This window comes from Podarcis tiliguerta (genome assembly GCF_965153285.1).
Source record: "Podarcis tiliguerta genome assembly, chromosome: 13".
NCBI lineage: Eukaryota > Metazoa > Chordata > Lepidosauria > Squamata > Lacertidae > Podarcis > Podarcis tiliguerta.
This window is the reverse complement of record NC_139546.1, coordinates 13,394,955-13,414,720: the sequence shown is the minus strand read 5'-3', so window position 1 is coordinate 13,414,720 and position 19,766 is coordinate 13,394,955. Positions and strand designations below refer to the sequence as shown.

Genomic DNA, 19,766 nt, shown 5'->3' with positions numbered 1-19,766 from the left:
GAATTTGGAATCTTTTGTTTCTGTTTTTGCTTAACTGCAGCTTGCCATTTTGCCTAGACCTAGATAAAGGTAAAGGGACCCCTGACCATTAGGTCCAGTTGTGACCGACTCTGGGGTTGCGGCACTCATCTTGCTTTATTTGCCGAGGGAGCTGGCATACAGCTTCCGGGTCATGTGGCCAGCATGACTAAGCCGCTTCTGGCGAACCAGAGCAGCGCATGGAAACACTGTTTACTTTCCCGCCAGAGCGGTACCTATTTATCTACTTGCACTTTGAGGTGCTTTCGAACTGCTAGGTTGGCAGGAGCAGGGACTGAACAATGGGAGCTCACCCTGTCGCGGGGATTCGAACCGCCGACCTTCTGATTGGCAAGTCCTAGGCTCTGTGGTTTAACCCACAGCGCCACACACGTCCCTCTAGACCTATATAAATTGTGATTAATGTTAGTTATGGCTTGTTTGAAATACATCGGTGGGTCTGTGTGTATGGATGTTAACCAGAAAGTTGGTGTTTTGGGCCCACCCATGGCTGGCTTTGGGCAGGATTTCTGCACTTACAGGAGTTAGACTAGAAATTAGGGTTGCCATATGTCAGGAATTTCCTGGACATAGCCTGAATATGTCATTTGGAAACAATGTGCAGGAGGAAAATCTGGACGTATGACAACCCATGTCAGAAGTCTAGATTTTGGCAAATTTGCTTAAAAATAGCTGAAAAACTTACTTGAGATTTTGCAACAACTTTGGGCAAAAAAAAAACAGCTCAACAAATTTTGTGTCTGGATTTTCACTTTTTGAAATATGGCAACCCAACACTAGATGGTTCTTGAGGTCAGTTCCAAATCTATGGTTTTCCTGTCCAGAGCCACGTGGGAAAGATCTCTTTGTCATTTGTATATTCAGTTTTTGAAATTCTTATTTCGATGCTGAAATTTGACACCAGCAGAAAGTGTTCCTCAACTTTTGAAAGTTTTTGTGTGTTTCATTAGCTTTTTGGAAATTCACACGTTGGCGTAAAAAATACACAAATCCAAAAACTTCTACCATGCGGTATGACTTAGCTTCTGAATAAGAGGTATGGAATAAATCTTGTCTGGAATTCCTACTTTGATGAAAAACAGCAAAGTTAACAATGGCAGCCCTACCAAGTCAAAATGTTACCTGCCACCACTGATGAAGCTTTGAACGACATGGAGATGGGACATTATATTACTTCCATAGGAAAGGTGGCATGCTGAAACTATAAAGCCTATAAATTACTGCAGAAACTTACAGGTGAGTAAGGGAAAGCAAGCCATCCAGAGAGGTATTCTGAAGTCTGCTCAGGCTGTTGCTCTTGAGGACCCTGGAGAGGTGGAGACAAGGTCACAGCCATGTTTTCTGCCTTAACAGAACGGGCATAACCAAAGCACAGTCCTTCTGCACTTGCAGAACTCAGGCCCAGCTGCAGCCATGAGCAACTTGCCATGCACAGCAACTGGCTCCAGGTGGAGACTCGCATCCACCTCCTGCACGTCAAAACAATGGCCCAAATCACTTTCATAATGGAGATGCAAATCCGCTTTCCTGGAAGCTGTTTACAGAGGTGGATCTCCATCGTTGGACTGGAGCTAGATTTCCTCAGTCCTAATATGCACATTTGCAAAATTCGGGAAAGCATGAATTCAGGAGGCTGGGATGTGCTTTAGTTCACTTATTGTTTCAGAAAGTACATATTAGGTAGTTTTGCCTTTAAATGGCAACTGAACTGAATTTGTTCCCCATTCCTAGCCCCTTACCCACACCGCCTGGATTAAGATGCTCTGTGTTGCCTCAGCTTTCAAAAGTTGTATCAATCTATTTGTCATGTTTGGGGATTTCTGACAAAGGAATCTGGCAAAGGAAGCAATTTTCTTAACTGGGAGCTTTCTACTACCTCAGGTTTAGACCATAGCTGTCAACTTTGCCCTTTTCTTGCGAGTAATCCTATTCGGAATAAGGGAATTTCCCTTTAAAAAAGGGAAACGTTGACAGCTATGGTTTAGACAAATGTATATTTATTAACTCACAAAACTTCCACAAACATGCAGGGACCCTGTCCCAACAACCTTAAGCTTTCAAATAGATTTGCAGCATAACTGAATTTCATCTAGCTAGATCAAGCTCTTTTGATCTAGCCCCAGCTCACGCCACATTCACCCCACACATTTAAAGACCGTGATCCCACAATCGTGGCTTCCTCCAAAGTATTCTGGGAGCTATAGTTTGTTAAGAGTGCTGAGGGTTGTTAGGAGATCCCTATTCCCCTCACAGAACTGTAATTCCCAGGGTAGTACAATGGTTGAAGAAGAAGAAGAAGAGTTTGGATTTGATATCCCGCCTTTCACTCCCTTTAAGGAGTCTCAAAGCGGCTAACATTCTCCTTTCCCTTCCTCCCCCACAACAAACACTCTGTGAGGTGAGTGGGGCTGAGAGACTGTGACTGGCCCAAGGTCACCCAGCAGCTGCATGTGGAGGAGCGGAGACGCGAACCCGGTTACCCAGATTACGTGACTACCGCTCTTAACCACTACACCACACTGGCTCTCTATGGTACCTCAGGTTACATACGCTTCAGGTTACAGACTCCACTAACCCAGAAATAGTGCTTCAGGTTAAGAACTTTGCTTCAGGATGAGAACAGAAATCGTGCTCCAACGGAGGCCCCATTAGCTAAAGTGGTGCTTCAGGTTAAGAAAAGTTTCAGGTTAAGAACGAACCTCCGGAACGAATTAAGTACTTAATCCGAGGTACCACTGTACTTAACCCAAAGTACCACTGTATATCAATCCCTCTCCACAGTGAGAACAGCTTGGTGAGGGGAATAGGAATCTCCTAACAATTCTCATCACCAGGGCCGGCCCACCCATGAGGCGAGGTGAGGCGATTGCCTCAGGCAGCAGGATCCAGAGGGGCAGCAGACCCCAAAGTAAATCTTTATTCCCCCACTCCCGTTCCTGATGTTGATTTTTATTCACCCCTTCTTCCCTGGCTGGGAGCAGGGTGCCATTTTATGGTTCGCCTCAGGTGCCAAAATGTCTTGGACTGGCCCTGTTCAGCACCTCTAGCAAATGACAGCTCCCAGAATTGTTTAGGGGAAGCCATGACTGTTTAAAGTGGACTCATAGTGCCTTCTTTAAATGTATGGTTTGAATGTGGCCTTAGTCGTCGGTCAACTGCCAATAACTTAAAACCAAAAACCACCATGACTGAAACTGGCCAAAGCCAAGGCCAGGATAGGTACTCACTGACAACTCTAATTAATACTCACAAGTACTCAGCCCAAGGATAGGCCCTCCACACCTGTTTCCCAATGGAAGAAATCGCATTATCAGTGAAGTCTCTGGGGGAAATAATAAACATGGGGGAACGAGAATTAAACGGATACCCCTGGTGTGGAAAAATGGACTCTTGTGTGTCATGTTTATCTGGCAAACTGAAAGTCGAATTTCCAGACGTACAGTGTTCCAAGCCTCCACTGTTTCCTGAACCTGGAAATCTCACATTTATGGGGGCAATGACCGAGAGGAGATGAACTCCACCCATGCCCAGAAGAATTTCTCCTCTATGTTGATGGCTTCTAGGAAAGAAGGTCTTAGGAAGAGCTGGTGCAATAGATCCAGACTTTTCTGTTAAAATGTGCATAGCAGAGGTTCATTTTTCAAACCCAGGGCCACATTCCCCTGAGTGGGACCTTCCAGGGGCCAGAGCTGGATCCGAGGCAAATTGAGTAGAGGAATGAATTATCACGATAGGCTACATTCCAGCCAACACAAGTCAGAGATTTCTGCACACCTCTCCAATTTCGTCCAGGCATTATGGCGGTTCATGTACACACTCCAGCCAGGCGGAAGTACTCAAGGGGGAGAAGGGGTGCAGAGCAGGCCCGGGGAGAGGTGTGGCCCGGGAGGAGCCCCAGTTTGCCCGCTGGACCTTAAGGTTCCCCAGCCCTGCTGAATATTTTCCCTAGGGTGACCTCTCTCCTCCATGAATGGCAGGGGAAGGCAAACTTCAGAGCTAGGTGCAAAGGACATTCAGTTAAGACTCAAAAGCACATGGTGCCTTTCAGCAACTGATTTAGTTGGGGATGTTTTTAGACCTGAAGCTCACAGTCCTTCCACACCCAAATCCATGACTGGCTACCTAGGGTTGCCATAAATCCAGAATTTCCCATACATGGCCCGTATTCAGCCCTCATAAACAGCAACCAGGTAGAAATTGCCAGTGTCCAGGAAAATCCAGACGTATGGCAGCCTATGTCTTGACGAATTTCATGAAGAATAGCTCAACAACTCAACTTTGCCAAAGAAAAACGCTCAACAACTTTTGTGTCCGGATTTCCACTTTTTTGAAATAGCATTTTTTTCTGTACCATTAGCAGTTGCAGGAGAGGCAGAGAGCTACACTGTCACATTCCCACCCCAGTTCAAAAGCAGAGGAGCCCTTCTAGGAAAAAACAATACAGTAACCATTCTAAGCAAGTATTGGGTGTGCTTCTTCATGCCAATTGAAGTGGTGCTGAACTCCCCAAATTATAGAGAGGAGGACAGGCTGTAGTTTTCTACCCCCTTAAGCAGGGTGGAGATACTTAGATGTTCCTGGAGCATGCGCTCATTTTGTGTAGAAAGCCAGCCCTACCAAAACCAACATGAGAAACCCAGTCTTGAACACTGCTTGTCATGGCATGTGGAGTCCAAACAGGGATGCCCTAGGCCTAGACACCTGCTTAGGAAACATGTGCGATTGAATGACCCCTGGAGGAGGAAGGTGTGATGTGGTAAACCCCATCTTTGCTGATGTACCTTCTTTTCCTTGAGCCATCTAGGGAAGGACTCAGAGGAGGAAGGATCGGAGCCAAGGGGAGTGGTGGTGGGACATTGGAAGACAAGTCAGAGGATGAAAGGGGGCAAGGCAAAATGGTTGGATGCTGAACAAGCAACAGGCTTGAGTGAGAGAGAGGAACCAGAGGCAGAAGGCACTGCAGACGCAGGACAGGCAGCTGAGGGGACAGAGGCTGCAGCAGCTACACGGGAGCCTGCTGGTCCCTCTGTATTCAGCTACCTTCCTCCCTTGTCTCCGAGGGCACAGAGGGCCATGTAGCAGAACAAAGAGCACAGGGAGTCCCTCTCCAGTAAGAGTTAAAGACTGCAGGGAAAACAGCTGAGGAGGTTATATAGGGGGTTGTGGGAGGCACAGATTATCAGCTCTGGAAACTGCTTTAACGGGGCCAGCCATGCCCATAGGTTTCTTGTTTGTATTCCGTTTCCTTGAATAAAGAATCAACGTTACTGCACGTCTCTGAGCTGCCCTGCAGTGAACCAACCCAGACATCCTTCCCCCTTTGGTCGTTTGCCTTTGTTTACCTGGATGGAGATTCCCAAAGGTCACACCTATACTACAGGTCTTGGCAGATACACAACCAGCTCTCTACCTAGTTGTCCCTCAAGTTGCCTGGGAGTCAGAAGTCCCCTGCCCTCATCTCGCTCACCCCCGAGTCTTAAATAATAATAATATTTTTTTATTTATATCCCGACCTTCCCAGTTTAAAAACCGGGCTCAGGGCAGCTAACAGCAAATATAAAACATTGATTAAAATGCGACTTAAAAACAGCATAAAATACAACATAAATGCAGCATCAATGTCAATAAAATTCTAAAATTCAGGGGTCATTTTTTGGGGGGGGAAACCCCAATCAGTAAACATCTAATGATCACCAGGGCTAACTGGCCAAGTTGGTCCTACTAGGGCCAGCAAGGAGACCAGGGAAGAGTTTAAATGTGGGACCCCAGAAGGGTTTCTTCATAGAAAAGGAAAGGGAAAAGGGAATAGAGGATCAGGCTAATTCAAATTGAAGGCCAGGCGGAATAGCTCTGTCTTACAGGCCCTGCGGAAGGAGATCAAGTCCTGCAGGGCCTTGGTCTCGTGGGACAGAGTATTCCACCAGGTCAGAGCCATCACTGAAAAAGCCCTGGCCCTGGTGGAGGATAGTCTGGCTTCTTTAGGGCCCGGGACCTTGAAATAAAAAAGCGTTTTGGCCTCCAAGAGTTCTGGGAGCGGGGTGATCATCTCTCGGGTTCTCGAATACTTACAAGAAGAAAAAAACGTGAGCATGGCCAAAGGGCTTGGGGAGAGGCACGCGGTGGAGTCCCGGAGGGCTGCTGATCCGGCTACAGTTGAGGATCTCCAAGGTGCAACGGCATGGGGTTGGGCAAGGCTCTATGGCTAAGTCCACCCTCGTCAAGGACACCAGCAGTATCGCGAGGAAGAAGAAGAGATGGGCATTAGAGGAGGCAACGCGGCCCATACTACAGAGCGGATTCCAGGCCCCGCTCCCCTCTTGCTCATCTGACCCCAGCAAAGGATGATTTGGGAAATGGCGGCCAACACTGGTGGTGGCTCCATGCGGTTACCAAGCAACCATAGCCACATGCCTCTCCATTACAGAGGCTGCACTGGCGAGGCTCTTGGAAGAGGCCACCGCATCACCACCCCATGTCTGTGTATTCCCTGATCTTTGACCCCTTCACAGTAAGCCTCTGTGTGCGAGTTCCAAGCATTCCGCTCGGTTGTGACATCGTTTCTGCGTTACTCCCGGCATCCTAGAATTCTCATAGCCATGGCAACAATGGAGGTCCAAATTCACAGCCTGTGCCTTGATGTTCTCGAGATGTTTGGGGCTTAATGCAATATCCCTAAATGTTGGTTATGACACACAGTGATCTGGATGACAGGGTGATTTGATGTTGAGTGGTCTTACAACTAAGGAATCTGGCTAGATGGCCTTGCTGGTTAACCTCTCCCAGCTCTTGACAATATCCCAATCTCTTTATCCATGTATAACGCTGAAATATTTCACTGGAACTTAATGAACAGTAGAACCAGGGGAAACACAAAGTATTTACATTGAAAAACAAACAAAACTGTTTACACAATGTCATTTACAACTGGGCTAGTATGGGAAAAAGGCTCATTTTTTTGGGTGGGGGGTAAAGTATACATTCAAAGCAACATAATTAACACAAGACTCAAATATTATCGTAAATATTTCAAAATAAAACATTTCTAAGGAAGTCAACTACAGAATGCACATGTAACGCAGCCAAGTGAACCAAAATTTGTTTTATCGTAAACATTACTAAAGGAAGTCAAATATAAAATGCATATTTTAACGGTATAATTAGCAGGAGAATTGAATTTTATATATATAATAGTCAGAGAACGTATCTTCTGATATTGCTGCCAATCCTGCCAATGGTGGTTCATTATAGGCGGTGGCAGGATTGGCCCCAATGAGCTGGGCCTGCACTAAGAGACAGCCAAGATGGTTGGATGGATATAGGAGCAAATTAAACCCCATTACAGTGAGTCCAACCATTGGCCCATGTAGCTCTATAGTTCTTACTCTGACTGGCAACAGTTATCAGGCAAAGGTCATTCCTAATCCCAGGCTCATATTTGCTATACAGTGGTACCTCAGGTTAAGTACTTAATTCATTCCAGAGGTCTGTACTTAACCTGAAACTGTTCTTAACCTGAAGCACCACTTTAGCTAATGGGGCCTCCTGCTGCCGCCACGCCGCCGGAGCACGATTTCTGTTCTCATCCTGAAGCAAAGTTCTTAACCCGAGGTACTATTTCTGGGTTATCGGAGTGTGTAACCTGAAGCGTATGTAACCTGAAGCGTATGTAACCCGAGGTACCACTGCACTGAGGACAAATACTCACCTTTGAATGAAAGAAACATAACAGATCATTTTTTTCAGGAACCAATTTATTAGAAAAAAAAGAGACTAAATTGGTGAGGAGGGAATCACCCCACTTCGCTAAAAATAAATAGGCAATTATAGGCAATCGTTTGATAGGCAGGTGTCAATTTATGGAAATCATCATCTGCAACCACGGCAAACAACAAAATGGGACTTCCAATAATGTCACGAGCTTCAGATGCAGCAGTTGCCCTTTCAAAGCAGAGAGAAGGACTCAACAGGTGTAAAATATCCTCCTTTAAAGGCATTACTCTGTGGGCACCAGGTGCTATTTTCAATGCATGCTAAAATCAAGAGATCTCCTCTTCCTCTACAGGACTTAACTGTGAGAGTGGTAATTCAGTCACCTGGGAAGAGAAGGAAGCGCTTGTTATTCTGCGCAATCTGGATCACTTACATTTCACAGTGGACCAGTGGTACCAAATAGCATGGGAAACAGCCTTACTAGAAAAATCACCGTATTTTTCGCTCTATAAGACGCACCAGACCACAAGACGCACCATGTTTTTGGAGGAGGAAAACAAGAAAAAAAATATTCTGAATTTCAGAAGCCAGAACAGCGAGAGGGATCGCTGCGCAGTGAAAGCGGCAATCCCTCTTGCTGTTCTGGCTTCTGGGATAGCTGCGCAGCCTGCATTCGCTCCATAGGACGCACACACATTTCCCCTTACTTTTTAGGAGGGAAAAAGTGAGTCTTATAGAGCAAAAAATACGGTAACCAATAAACTGACACAGCCCAACAAGACGACGACAAAAATCCACCAACAGCATACAAATCAATATGGCTAACCTGATCCAAAACACACACACACCCCACTCACACATGAAAACAAAGACCACCACAGCCAAACACAAATGAACAACCACACCCTAGGACAACCCCAACCTCTCTCACCACCAAAGGAACACAAGTGAACAACACGAACAACGCTGACCCCAAACTCCACATATATTAAGTAAAATGGAAACATCACCACCCAATCCCACTCATCTTCCCTCCCCTCCACCTCTTTCCCCCTACTCTTCCTACTGTCTCAACAAATGAAACCGATTTGTAAAAAAAAAAATATATGGAGAAAAGAAATACGAGAGAGAGACATTGCAAATAGCTTTGTAAATCAAGAAAATCTTTAATAAAAATACGTTAAAACTTACATTTCACAGACTGGGGCTGTTTACACAGCATACATTGAAAGCACATTATTTCCCCTCAAGAACTGTACGCCCCTCATACAGCTACAATTGCTAGGACCCTTAATGAATTACTCTTCCCTTTTTAAAAAAAATAAAATTGGGAGGAACTCATGTATTTTAAATGTATGCTGGGTACGCAGGCTGAAGCTGCTGAAACGGTATTTTCAATATCTGTGCCTGGTGCTGTACACCCATGATCCTTTTCTCCCCACAGCGGGTGATTTTTTGGGGGGGGCAGGCTTGCATGTGGGCCTGAGCAATCAGGAATTTGTTTTTGAAATACGCCAGTCCCCTTTCCCTTGCTCTCATTCTGCTTTTATCCTGCCCCACATGCAACTAAAAAGAAGCTTGATCTGCCAGGGCTGCAGAATCCCTAAAAAAACCAGAAATTGCTTTGATGGATTAGACGAGAAGAGCTCTCCCCAGTTGAAAACCACTGTGAATCTGAGCATGATGGGGGATAAAAAGGTAAAGGGACCCCTGACCATTAGGTCCAGTCACAGATGACTCTGGGGTTCTGCCGCTCATCTCGCTTTATTGGCCGAGGGAGCCGGCGAACAGCTTCCGGGTCATGTGACCAGCATGACTAAGCCGCTTCTGGCGAACCAGAGCAGCGCACGGAAACGTCGTTTACCTTCCCGCCGGAGCGGTACCTATTTATCTATTTGCACTTTGACGTGCTTTCGAACTGCTAGGTTGGCAGGAGCAGGGACCGAGCAACGGGAGCTCACTCCGTCGGGGGGATTCGAACTGCTGACCTTCAGATCAGCAAGTCCTAGGCTCTGTGGTTTAAACCACAGTGCCACCCGCGTCCCTAAGATGGGGGATACACACATGCTAATAGCGACTGCTTTAGCATCTTTGCAAAACGAAAGCCAAAAGTTAACTCATTGCATTGATGAAGATGTACTTCCTTTTGTTCTGATCTATTAGACGCCACAGGGCTTGAAAACAGATCCCTATGGTTCAGACACTGGGTCCCTGTGCAATCCAGGATGCCAACCAGATGAGTTAAGACTCCAGCTGAGAGTTTTCTGCAACAGCCAGCAATCCTCTTGGCCGCAGAAGCCAGGCGACGGGAAGTCCATCACCAGCTAGAGGCCACCTATTCTTATGCAAAGCCACCCATCTGGCTTCCTAAGTGAACCTGACAAGCAGTTCATCCTCAGCGAATTTCCTCAACTTTCTAACAACAGAGAAGCCGTATTTTCTCTGATCACTCTCTCCTATGAAGCTAAGGTGCCCAAAAATTGAGTTTAACAGATCAAAGCAGTCTGACGCTGTACATTAGATAGTGTTCCAGATTACCTGGACGAGACCTTTGAGTTCCTCTTCTGTTAATAGATCAATGTGGTCTTCCTGGGGACAGCTGTACTCCACAGCTACCTTCCCATTCTCTGAAAAGCCAAGCAAATGTGGTCAAGCTTGAACAAGCTAAAACAAGGAAAAAGGTTTCTGTAGGGACCCCTGACCATTAGGTCCAGTCGTGGCCGACTCTGGGGTTGCGGCCCTCATCTCGCTTTATTGGCCGAGGGAGTCAGCGTACAGCTTCTGGGTTATGTGGCCAGCATGACTAAGCCGCTTCTGGCGAACCAGAGCAGCGCATGGAAACGCTGTTTACCTTCCCGCTGGAACGGTACCTATTTATCTAATTGCAATTTGACGTGCTAGGCTGGCAGGAACAGGGACCGAGCAATGGGAGCTCACCCCATCGCGGGGATTCGAACCGCCGACCTTCTGATCGGCAAGTCCTAGGCTCTGTGGTTTAACCCACAGCGCCACCCGCGTCCCATTTTTCTGACGTACTTGACATTTATTTAGGGTTTTATTGATACAGGGCCAGATTCAACTAGCCCAGGCTTCCTCAACCTCGGCCCTCCAGATATTTTTGGCCTACAACTCCCATGATCCCTAGCTAGCAGGACCAGTGGTCAGGGATGATGGGAATTGTAGCCTCAAAACATCTGGAGGGCCGAGGTTGAGGAAGCCTGAACTGGACAGACCCACTAGCAGAAGCCTGTGAGAGGACTTCCTCCAGCCCAGCAGACCTTCCCCTCCTCGTCTTCTAGCCCACTCCCTGAAATTGGCTCTGGGTGACGGTGGAACCTCCAGAACCACACACTGGAGAGAGGAGCTCATTCCATCAGGCAAACAGAAATACCTCTCTCCTTAGTGCTATCCTGAATTCCTCCTGTAGGATTAACATAGGATTTCGGAATTAAAAGTATGATTTTATATTTCATAGAGACATTGAATTGTAGAGCAGGAAGGGGCTCTGAGGGTTATTTAGTCCAACCCCCTGCAATGCAGGAATCTCAGGTAGATCAATAATAATAATAATAATAATAATAATAATAATAATAATAATAATAATTTGTTTATTTATATCCCGCCCTCCCCAGCTGAAGCCGGGCTCAGAGCAGCTAACAACAAAAAAGTAACACAATGTTCTAAAATCAATTCATTCTAAAATCAATTCAAAATCAAATTAATGGCAACCATTGGGCTAGAGCTCTGTGAGGATTACCAAAGGAGGGGGTCAGGCTGTGCCTTGGCCAAAGGCCTGGTGGAACAGCTCTGTCTTGCAGGCCCTGCGGAAAGATGTCAAGTCCCGCAGAGCCCTAGTCTCTTGAGAAAGAGCGTTCCACCAGATTGGGTGGACAGTTGCCCCACTCCCCACCTCTGCTTATAAACCTCCAAGGAAGGAGCCCACAACCTCCCAAGGGAGTCCATTTCCAGGGTGACAAATGCGTGATCCAAGAAAGAGCAAATAGAAAGTATATAAGAAAAAATAAACAAAAATAAAGAGCCTTGCCTAGAACTATAAGGAGAATCTTCTGAAATGCATCTGAGAGGGCTCGATGAACGGCAAGCTTCTGGATGTTGTTCGCGGCCATGAGAAACTCTGAAAGACAGAATCCAGGAGAAGACCAGATTGTTTCAAGATACGTCTGCTGGCGAGCCAGCTGCTGTTAGCCTCTGAACTAATCAATGCTTTAAGCCGTAGCAGTTTGAATGTCCTTACAATGTTGGACCTGAAACACTAATACACTTTAATATTATTCCAGATGTCTGTGATATCAAGGAAAATAATTAAGTCCATAATAGTACAAAGGAGTATCTTTAATCATTAACAAAATGAACAATGAAACTCCGGATGGTCATTATAGTTATAATATAGAGTGGTACCTCGGGTTAAGAACTTAATTCGTTCTGGAGGTCTGTTATTAACCTGAAACAGTTCTTAACCTGAAGCACCACTTTAGCTAATGGGGCCTCCCGCTGCCGCACGATTTCTGTTCTCATCCTGAAGCAAAGTTCTTAACCCGAGGTACTATTTCTGGGTTAGCGGAGTCTGTAACCTGAAGCGTATGTAACCTGAAGCGTATGTAACCTGAGGTACCACTGTATAATATACATTCCTACTAAAACAAAGGGGGGGGGGAGAAAACTATGACTACACATTTCCAGATTTGCCTAGATATTTGTCATAATAAGGCATGTCCATGATTTCTTCCATAATTTGACTTCCCAAAATATTAATACAGTAGTACCTCAGGTTACATACGCTTCAGGTTAAATATGCTTCAGGTTACAGACTCCGCTAACCCAGAAATAGTACCTCAGGTCAAGAACTTTGCTTCAGGATGAGAACAGAAATCGCGTGGTGGCGCGTCAGTAGCGGGAGGCCCCATTAGCTAAAGTGGTACTTCAGGTTAAGAACAGTTTCAGATTAAGAACAAACTTCCGGAACGAATTAAGTATGTAACCTGAGGTACCACTGTACATTGTAAATTCTTAAGTCTCCGTTGGTTCTAAACAACGTCTTAGTATAAGCTATGAATTTCTGCCATCGTGGCCAAAAGGTATCTTGTCTCTGTCTTCTCTCCAGAGATCTTAAAAAAGAAGAAGTCATTTTTGCCACAATTGCAAAATCCTGTACCTTTTCACTGATTTTTTGGTTTGCCCTGTGATCTCTTACGTACTTTAGAAACCAAAAATCTGAACAACACAAAACAGTCCAGTGAAATCTTGTCTCCACTGCTGTCTTTTGTGCTGCAGAGTGCAGCAAAGAGACTACGGGTCAGTCGCCATCTTTCAGCCAAACCTATTGTTTAGGATCCTGGTTCTTTAGGCTCAAGCGATATCCCTCTTCCTCATCAATGTTCTTACTGACCACATGATTAATATCAACAACACTTTTATACTTCCCGTTTTATTCTGTCTTCCCACCCCGCCACATATTACCTTGGCTGGGATCTACATTAAGCTCAGCCAGACCAATCCCTCTGGTGCGGATCCCATACTGGGGGAAGGTTAATTCTTGGACACACAGATATTTGGCATTCCTGCTCCTGGGCGATGTCCTCACTTCTTCCACATCATCCTCCTCGTCTTCAAAACCAGATATGTTCTGGAGCTGCTCCCAACAGAAACTGTGTTAGCAAAGGTCCAGCTGCTTTTAGCTACCCCAGAAGTTGCTCCCCTGTCCCTTCATAATTCCAGGGAATCTTTCTGCATGCCAGGACTCAAAAAATGCAGTTGCCAGGTCCCGACCAGAAACCAGTAATATTTTTATGGCAACCACCTTTGTGGGTGAGCACAAAACAAGTGATTCCTCCTCCAAGTCCTCTGGCACAATCAGAGTTCCAGTTTATCTTCTTCTTTTTACATAATGCTTTTATGTAAAGCAGCTGGAGGGCCAAGTTTGGCCACCACTGCCTTAGAGCAGGCTTCCTCAACCTCAGCCCTCCAGATGTTTTTGGCCTACAACTCCCATGATCCCCAGCTATCAGGACCAGTGGTCAAGGATGATGGGAACTGTAGTCTCCAAAACATCTGGAGGGCCGAGGTTGAGGAAGCCTGCCTTAGAGGGAAGCCGTGACACTTAGCAGACTTAGCACCTCTTATGAAAGTGGGAGTGAAAACAAGAAACCCAAGTGCAAACAGCAGGCCATCCTTACCGTGATGATACGACTGGACCAGCTGTTGAAACCAAGGAAATGATTGGCTAGTTCCCGGCATCTGTAGCTGCTCAGACCCAAGCCTTGCTGTGAAAAGGGTCGCTGTCTGGTACAGATGCAAACCTGGGCATGGAAGGGGTGGGGGAAGAAAAGAAGTCCCAGGTGATAACAATCCATCATCATCATCATCATCTTTTCTTCCACAGGTGAAGACAAGAAGCGATGGCATTTCAGCTATTTGCATCAAGAGCCGTTTCAGAACATTCTCCCATTCGGTTGGGTTTTTTAACACAAAGCAAAGCCTTACAATGGTTTTACAATCTTACCATTTTCTTTGCATTAAGAAAAGAAGCTGTATGAAGAGTCACAGGAGGAGGAAGGAACTGCTTCCTGGCCTTGGGATCTTTAGCAGCATGACACGGAAGGGGGAAGGTCTAAGGGGTTACCCTAGGAGGGCAGTAGTGAGGGAAGAGTGGGAGGAGGGGATTGGGAGAACCAAGCAGTGAGTGGCACTGCGGTCTAAACCACTGAGCCTCTTGGGCTTGCCGATCAGAAGGTCGGCGGTTCAAATCCCCGCAATGGGGTGAGCTCCCGTTGCTCTGTCCCAGCTCCTGCCAACCTAGCAGTTCGAAAGCACACCAGTGCAAGTAGATAAATAGGTACCGCTGTGGTGGGAAGGTAAATGGCGTTTCCGTGCACTCTGATTTCCATCACGGTGTTCTGTTGCGCCAGAAGTGGTTTAGCCATGCTGGCCACATGACCCAGAAAGCTGTATGTGGACAAACGCCGGCTCCCTCAGCCTGAAAGCAAGATGAGCGCCACAACCCCATAGTCGACTTAACCATCCAGGGGTCCTTTGCTTTACTTTTTTAAAGAAAATGTGTGTTTTAGGAGAGTTCACACTAAAATACCAATGCTAATTTTCACAAAGACTGAATTTGCAAACTGATGAGAAAATGTGGAGAACCGCACTTAAGAATGGGGGGAAAATGAGAAACCACAAGAACCCAAAATGGACAGTACCTGCTATAATGTCTGAAATGGGGGGTGCTGAGCTGTGTTGAGCGCTATTGATTTACAGTCAAACTATACATGATGTGAAGGCTCTGTGATTGAAACATGCAACATGTTCTGGTTTATTTGGTAAAATAAAAAGCAGCTGTGGGAGTCCCCGCTTGAATTGGGATGGGGGCACAGGGCCAAAGTGTTATGTGGCAGTTGAGATTGGAGGAAATTCAAGGACTAGTTGAATAAATATTGTAAAATAAAAAATTAGAAATTACCGTATTTTTTGCACCATAACACTCACTTTTTTCCTCCTGGAAAGTAAGGGGAAATGTCTGTGCGTGTTATGGAGGGAATGCCTACGGGTGGCATGCCTACGGATTTTCCTTCTCTAAAAACTACGCGCGTGTTATGGTCGGGTGCGTGTTATAGAGCGAAAATTACGGTACTTGAAAGAACCAAATAGGCCTAGGATTAAATTAAGTTATAATTAAGCAAATGGGATTTAGAATGTTAAGAAAAGTGAATAAGATGGACTATAATTGGAAATTGTTTTAGTTTAATAATGATATTGGAAAGCTGTTACTTTTAATTACAAGGAAACTCAGAAGGGAGGGATTTGAGGAAGTCAACCAAGATGTTTAAAAGGTTGGATTTGTGAAGAATTAAGTTTGTTATTGTTTATCTGTTTATTGTCCCACCCCCCTTTTTCTTTCTTTCTTCTTTTTTCTTTTTCTGTTTTGTGTATCATTTTGCTTTGTGGTTTGTGTTATCACTGTGGAAAATCTAATTAAAAAAATATTTTTTTTAAAAAAGTGTTATGTGGCAGTTGGAGCAGCTTTGTGGCTGCTTTTGGTAAAATAAAAAGATGTCAGAAATTCCAGTCATGGCACCTTCTACATCCTGCTTCTAACCCCAGGGGAAAACTACCTCTTTGCATTAGAATTTACTCATAAACACACACAGACTATTCTGTAGGGAATATACCTGTAACATAGACACAAGATTTTGCGTTGGTAAGATACCTTCAAAGGGGATTTCTGAAACAGGGGCCGCTGGTTACAAGCACATTGTGCCTTGCTGGCATCTCTTGCAGAGTAGAACTTCACAAGGGCATAATAGCCAGGCCCAGCGACTGGAGCATTTTGGTGAACCCTCACGGAATAGAGCGGCCCAAATGCAGAGAAGGTTAAATATAGAGCATGCTGGAAGGGAAGAAAAAAAAAGTCCATTGGAAAAAGCAAAGCTAGAAAATCTACTAGCATAGCCAACTGCATGAGGCCTCTGCAGGACAAGATTCTCGGTGCTATGGCAGAGTAAATGTTAAATCCATGGGGCACAACCTACCAGAACATCTCCTGAGCAAGCTCCATTGAAAATAATAGGGGCTGTGCCCATATAACACGCTACAATCCTTTGTCTCGGTTCAGTCCTCAGGTGACAGCATTCAACCTCTTGATATTTTGTCCGATTCAAGATGCTGCTTTTGACCTTTATAGTCACAGCTGTCAACTTTTCCCTTTTTTTAAGGGAAATTCTCTTATTCCGAATATGATTCCTCGCAAGAAAAGGGAAAAGTTGACAGCTATGTTTATAGTCTTTCACAGCTTGGGATGGGGCACCCTAAAGACCACTTACTCCCCTATCAACTTGCCCAGGCACTAAGTTTTTCCACAGCAGCTCCTCACAGCTTAGATTGCAACTTTATTGTGAAGCTGCTTCCTTAAGGCACACCCTTTTTATCAAGTATCAGGCTAATCCATTTTTTATTCCTTGTGGCATTTTTAATGCTATGTACAGAGAAACAGCATTGAGAGGGAGACCTATTTTGTTTTCACTTTATGGTTTTAATTGCTTATTTCAGTTGTGTGTTGTGGTAATGGTTCATTACTTCTAACTGGTTTATTGCGCATTTTATCGTTGTTTTGATTTCTAAACTGCATCGTATACCGCCCTGGGATGAATATCTATAAAAGCCTGGAATAAGCAAAGGTGTTTCTGATCCGTTTTACAAAGCCAGGAACTGGTCGTTACTCCAAAGCGCGAAAACCGATTCAAAAGCTGCTTCCAATCACGGACAAGGAATCAGCGGGCCTCCTGATCTTATTGGACTACAACTTCCGACAGCCGCAGCCAGCACAGCCGGTAGTCAGGGATGATGGGAGTTGTAGTCCAACAACAGTGCGCCAACGGCGAAAGGTCCCCGCGGGCTCCCCAGCCCCGCTCGAAGAGTTCCGGGCCAGGCTGAGGCTAACCAGTCCCGCGTCTGCTGCCCATCCCGACGTTCGGCAGTACACGGATCTAGCGGAGGCGGGACAGGAGCGACAGCTCCTCCCGCGAGCCCTTTCAAATACAGTTCCTCCAAACGATTCAAAGAAATTTGCGTGCCAGGTTCCCGGCAGCATAAACGCTATTTTTTCATTTCTTTTTTTAAAAAAGCAGAGCCAAAGCGAGGGCAGTTCTTAGCCCCGGACACAGTGCATCCTGACACGCGTTCACGAGCAACCCCGAACGTTTGAAGAGGTCTGCAAAGAATCCCTCTCTCGCCCCTGCTTGCATGCATGCATGTCGGGCGCCGAAGGTTCCCCACCCGAATACCTGAATATCCCACCCAAACACAGGGCAAAGCCAAGGAAATAGAAAACTATTGCTGCCTTGCAGGGGGTTGGACTAGATGACCCTCGGGGATCCCCTCTACAATTCCGCGATCTTGCCTCTGACGCGTCTGTCTCCAGTCCCAAAACGAGCAGGGTCCGTCCGTTTCCATCCGGGACGCGGAACTCCACTATTTCTGCCATGGATCAGCTGCAGAGCATGAAGCTGATTTGCAGCCAAAAAAAGAAAAGCCCCACTCCCTGCTGGGGGAGGCCCTCTAGTCCACGTGTTTGCCGACGGAGGGCTCCGGTGACTTCCCGGGACTCCCTCCGCCGTCACCCCCTGCTTTGATGTTCAGCAGCAAACCTCAACTCTGGAGCACAAAAAAGCCTCCAGTAAATTAAGGCTGCAGGACACTTCCTTACTAAGAGGTGAATATGCTCTTGAACTATATACTGTATTCCCGTTGCATGGAAATGGACAGCAGGACGGCGAAACTGGATTCTGCTCTCTCTTATGGTGACCAAGAGACTGATACCGATGAATTAGAGGAACAGAGATACGATTCTCCATAATCGATGGCTTGACAACAGGGCATCCTTGGCAATATATGAATGGACACCTTAGAGACCCAGACTTTCTTTGGATAAAATACAATGATTTCTGGAATGAGTAATTGTTGGGTTACTGCTGACAATTCTATGTGTATTAGGATAAGAATATACACATCTGTATATTAATGTATGGTAATAGAAGGTTTTTTCTTTATTTTTTATTTTGACAAAATACTAATCATAAATAAGAATGAAAATGTGCACCCCACCCCCAAGACCATTCCCAACCTCCCAAAATTTCAACACCTCTTGCGATGGTTTGACCCCTTTCCGTTTTAACAGTGCAAATTCTACAAACACCTTCCGTATCTCCTCAAAATAATTTCTCCTGCATATTCCCCTTCTTACCTTAACACCACATGCTAATTTATCATTAAGAGCTATATCCCACACCTCTTTATACCAATCTTCCATTTTACATTTTGCTTGCCCCTTCCACTTCCTCGCTATAATAACACGTGCAGCTGTCAATAAATTTGTGAGCAAGTCCTTCACAGCCTGTAAACCTTCCACTCCATCGTAAATTGATAATAATGCTACCTCTGGACTTTTGGTCAGCTTTAACCCAATGATTTCTGTTATCTCCTTAAACACCCTTTGCCAAAAAAATTGTACATATTTACACCCCCACCACATGTGAACATGTTGTTGTTTAGTCATTTAGTCGTGTCTGACTCTTCGTGACCCCATGGACCAGAGCACGCCAGGCACTCCTGTCTTCCACTCCCTCAGTTTGGTCAAACTCATGCTGGTAGCTTTGAGAACACTGTCCAACCATCTTGTCCTCTGTCGTCCCCTTCTCCTTGTGCTCTCCATCTTTCCCAGCATCAGGGTCTTTTCCAGGGAGTCTTCTCTTCTCATGAGGTGGCCAAAGTATTGGAGCTTCAGCTTCACGATCTGTCCTTCCAGTGAGCACTCAGGGCTGATTTCCTTCAGAATGGATTGGTTTGATGTTCTTGCAGTCCATGGGACTCTCAAGAGTCTCCTCCAGCACCATAATTCAAAAGCATCAATTCTTCGGCGATCAGCCTTCTTTATGGTCCAGCTCTCACTTCCATTTAACTTTAACTATATACAGACCTTTGTTGGCAAGGTGATGTCTCTGCTTTTTAAGATGTTGTCTAGGTTTGCCATCACCTTTCTCCCAAGGAGCAGGTGTCTTTTAATTTTGTGACTGCTGTCACCATCTGCAATGATCATGGAGCCCAAGAAAGTAAAATCTCTCACTGCCTCCATTTCCTCCCCTTCTATTTGCCAGGAGGTGATGGGACCGGTGGCCATGATCTTCGTCTTTTTGATGTTGAGCTTCGGACCATATTTTGCCTCTCCTCTTTCACCCTCATTAAAAGGTTCTTTAATTCCTCTTCACTTTCTGCTATCAAGGTTGTGTCATCTGAGGTTGTTGATATTTCTTCCGGCAATCTTAATCTGAACATAAGTCCCAGTTTACTGGCATCCCCTCCAACATAATACTGAATATTCTTTGTTTATTTGATTTAATCTGACTGGTATTAAATACTAAATCCAAATTAATTTATAATAATTTTCTTTTATCCTTATGAAAGGTCCTCCCTATTCTCACTTTTTTCTTTGTTTTCTCCCTCACTCT

At 45.4% G+C, this 19,766-nt stretch overlaps 2 protein-coding genes across 3 annotated transcripts in view; both read right to left on the bottom strand.

The window, feature by feature from the left end:
• Positions 1 to 7,102, bottom strand: part of LOC310661457 (leucine-rich repeat-containing protein 37A-like) — a 40,468-nt gene extending 33,366 nt beyond the window's left edge. Inside the window, exons 1-3 of the mRNA XM_083407549.1 lie at positions 6,109 to 7,102; positions 3,290 to 3,361; positions 1,274 to 1,345 (exon numbers count right to left, since the gene is read on the bottom strand). Of these exons, the coding sequence (XP_083263675.1) occupies positions 1,274 to 1,345; positions 3,290 to 3,361; positions 6,109 to 6,323 (359 nt within the window). The 5' untranslated portion in view covers positions 6,324 to 7,102. The remainder of the gene's footprint in view (positions 1 to 1,273; positions 1,346 to 3,289; positions 3,362 to 6,108) is intronic.
• A 109-nt stretch (positions 7,103 to 7,211) lies between these two features.
• On the bottom strand, positions 7,212 to 17,913 carry RDM1 (RAD52 motif containing 1). 2 transcript variants are annotated; one of them, XM_083407998.1, is made up of 7 exons: positions 16,296 to 16,976; positions 15,974 to 16,153; positions 13,944 to 14,066; positions 13,228 to 13,399; positions 11,795 to 11,884; positions 10,288 to 10,376; positions 7,212 to 8,132 (listed from the first exon to the last, which is right to left on the bottom strand). In XM_083407998.1, the coding sequence occupies exons 1-7, from the start codon at positions 16,344 to 16,346 to the stop codon at positions 8,076 to 8,078; spliced, it is 762 nt and encodes a 253-aa protein (XP_083264124.1). In that variant the 5' UTR covers positions 16,347 to 16,976; the 3' UTR covers positions 7,212 to 8,075. The 2 variants fall into 2 exon arrangements, with proteins under 2 accessions (XP_083264124.1, XP_083264123.1); XM_083407997.1 differs by lacking the exon at positions 16,296 to 16,976 and adding an exon at positions 17,663 to 17,913 and having other exon boundaries at positions 7,214 to 8,132.
• Between the last annotated feature and the right edge of the window lie 1,853 nt (positions 17,914 to 19,766).

What these genes read in the sequence shown, in the direction of transcription:
- RDM1 (XM_083407997.1), bottom strand. Translation starts at nt 17,746, where the DNA reads ATGGCAGAAATAGTGGAGTTCCGCGTCCCGGATGGAAACGGACGGACC. An exon ending in GGTCCAGTCGTATCATCACG is followed by an intron (nt 13,400 to 13,943) that starts GTAAGGATGGCC and finishes TGTTGGGAGCAG; the next exon opens with CTCCAGAACATATCTGGTTT. An exon ending in GATTCTCCTTATAGTTCTAG is followed by an intron (nt 10,377 to 11,794) that starts GCAAGGCTCTTT and finishes TTGGCTTTTCAG; the next exon opens with AGAATGGGAAGGTAGCTGTG.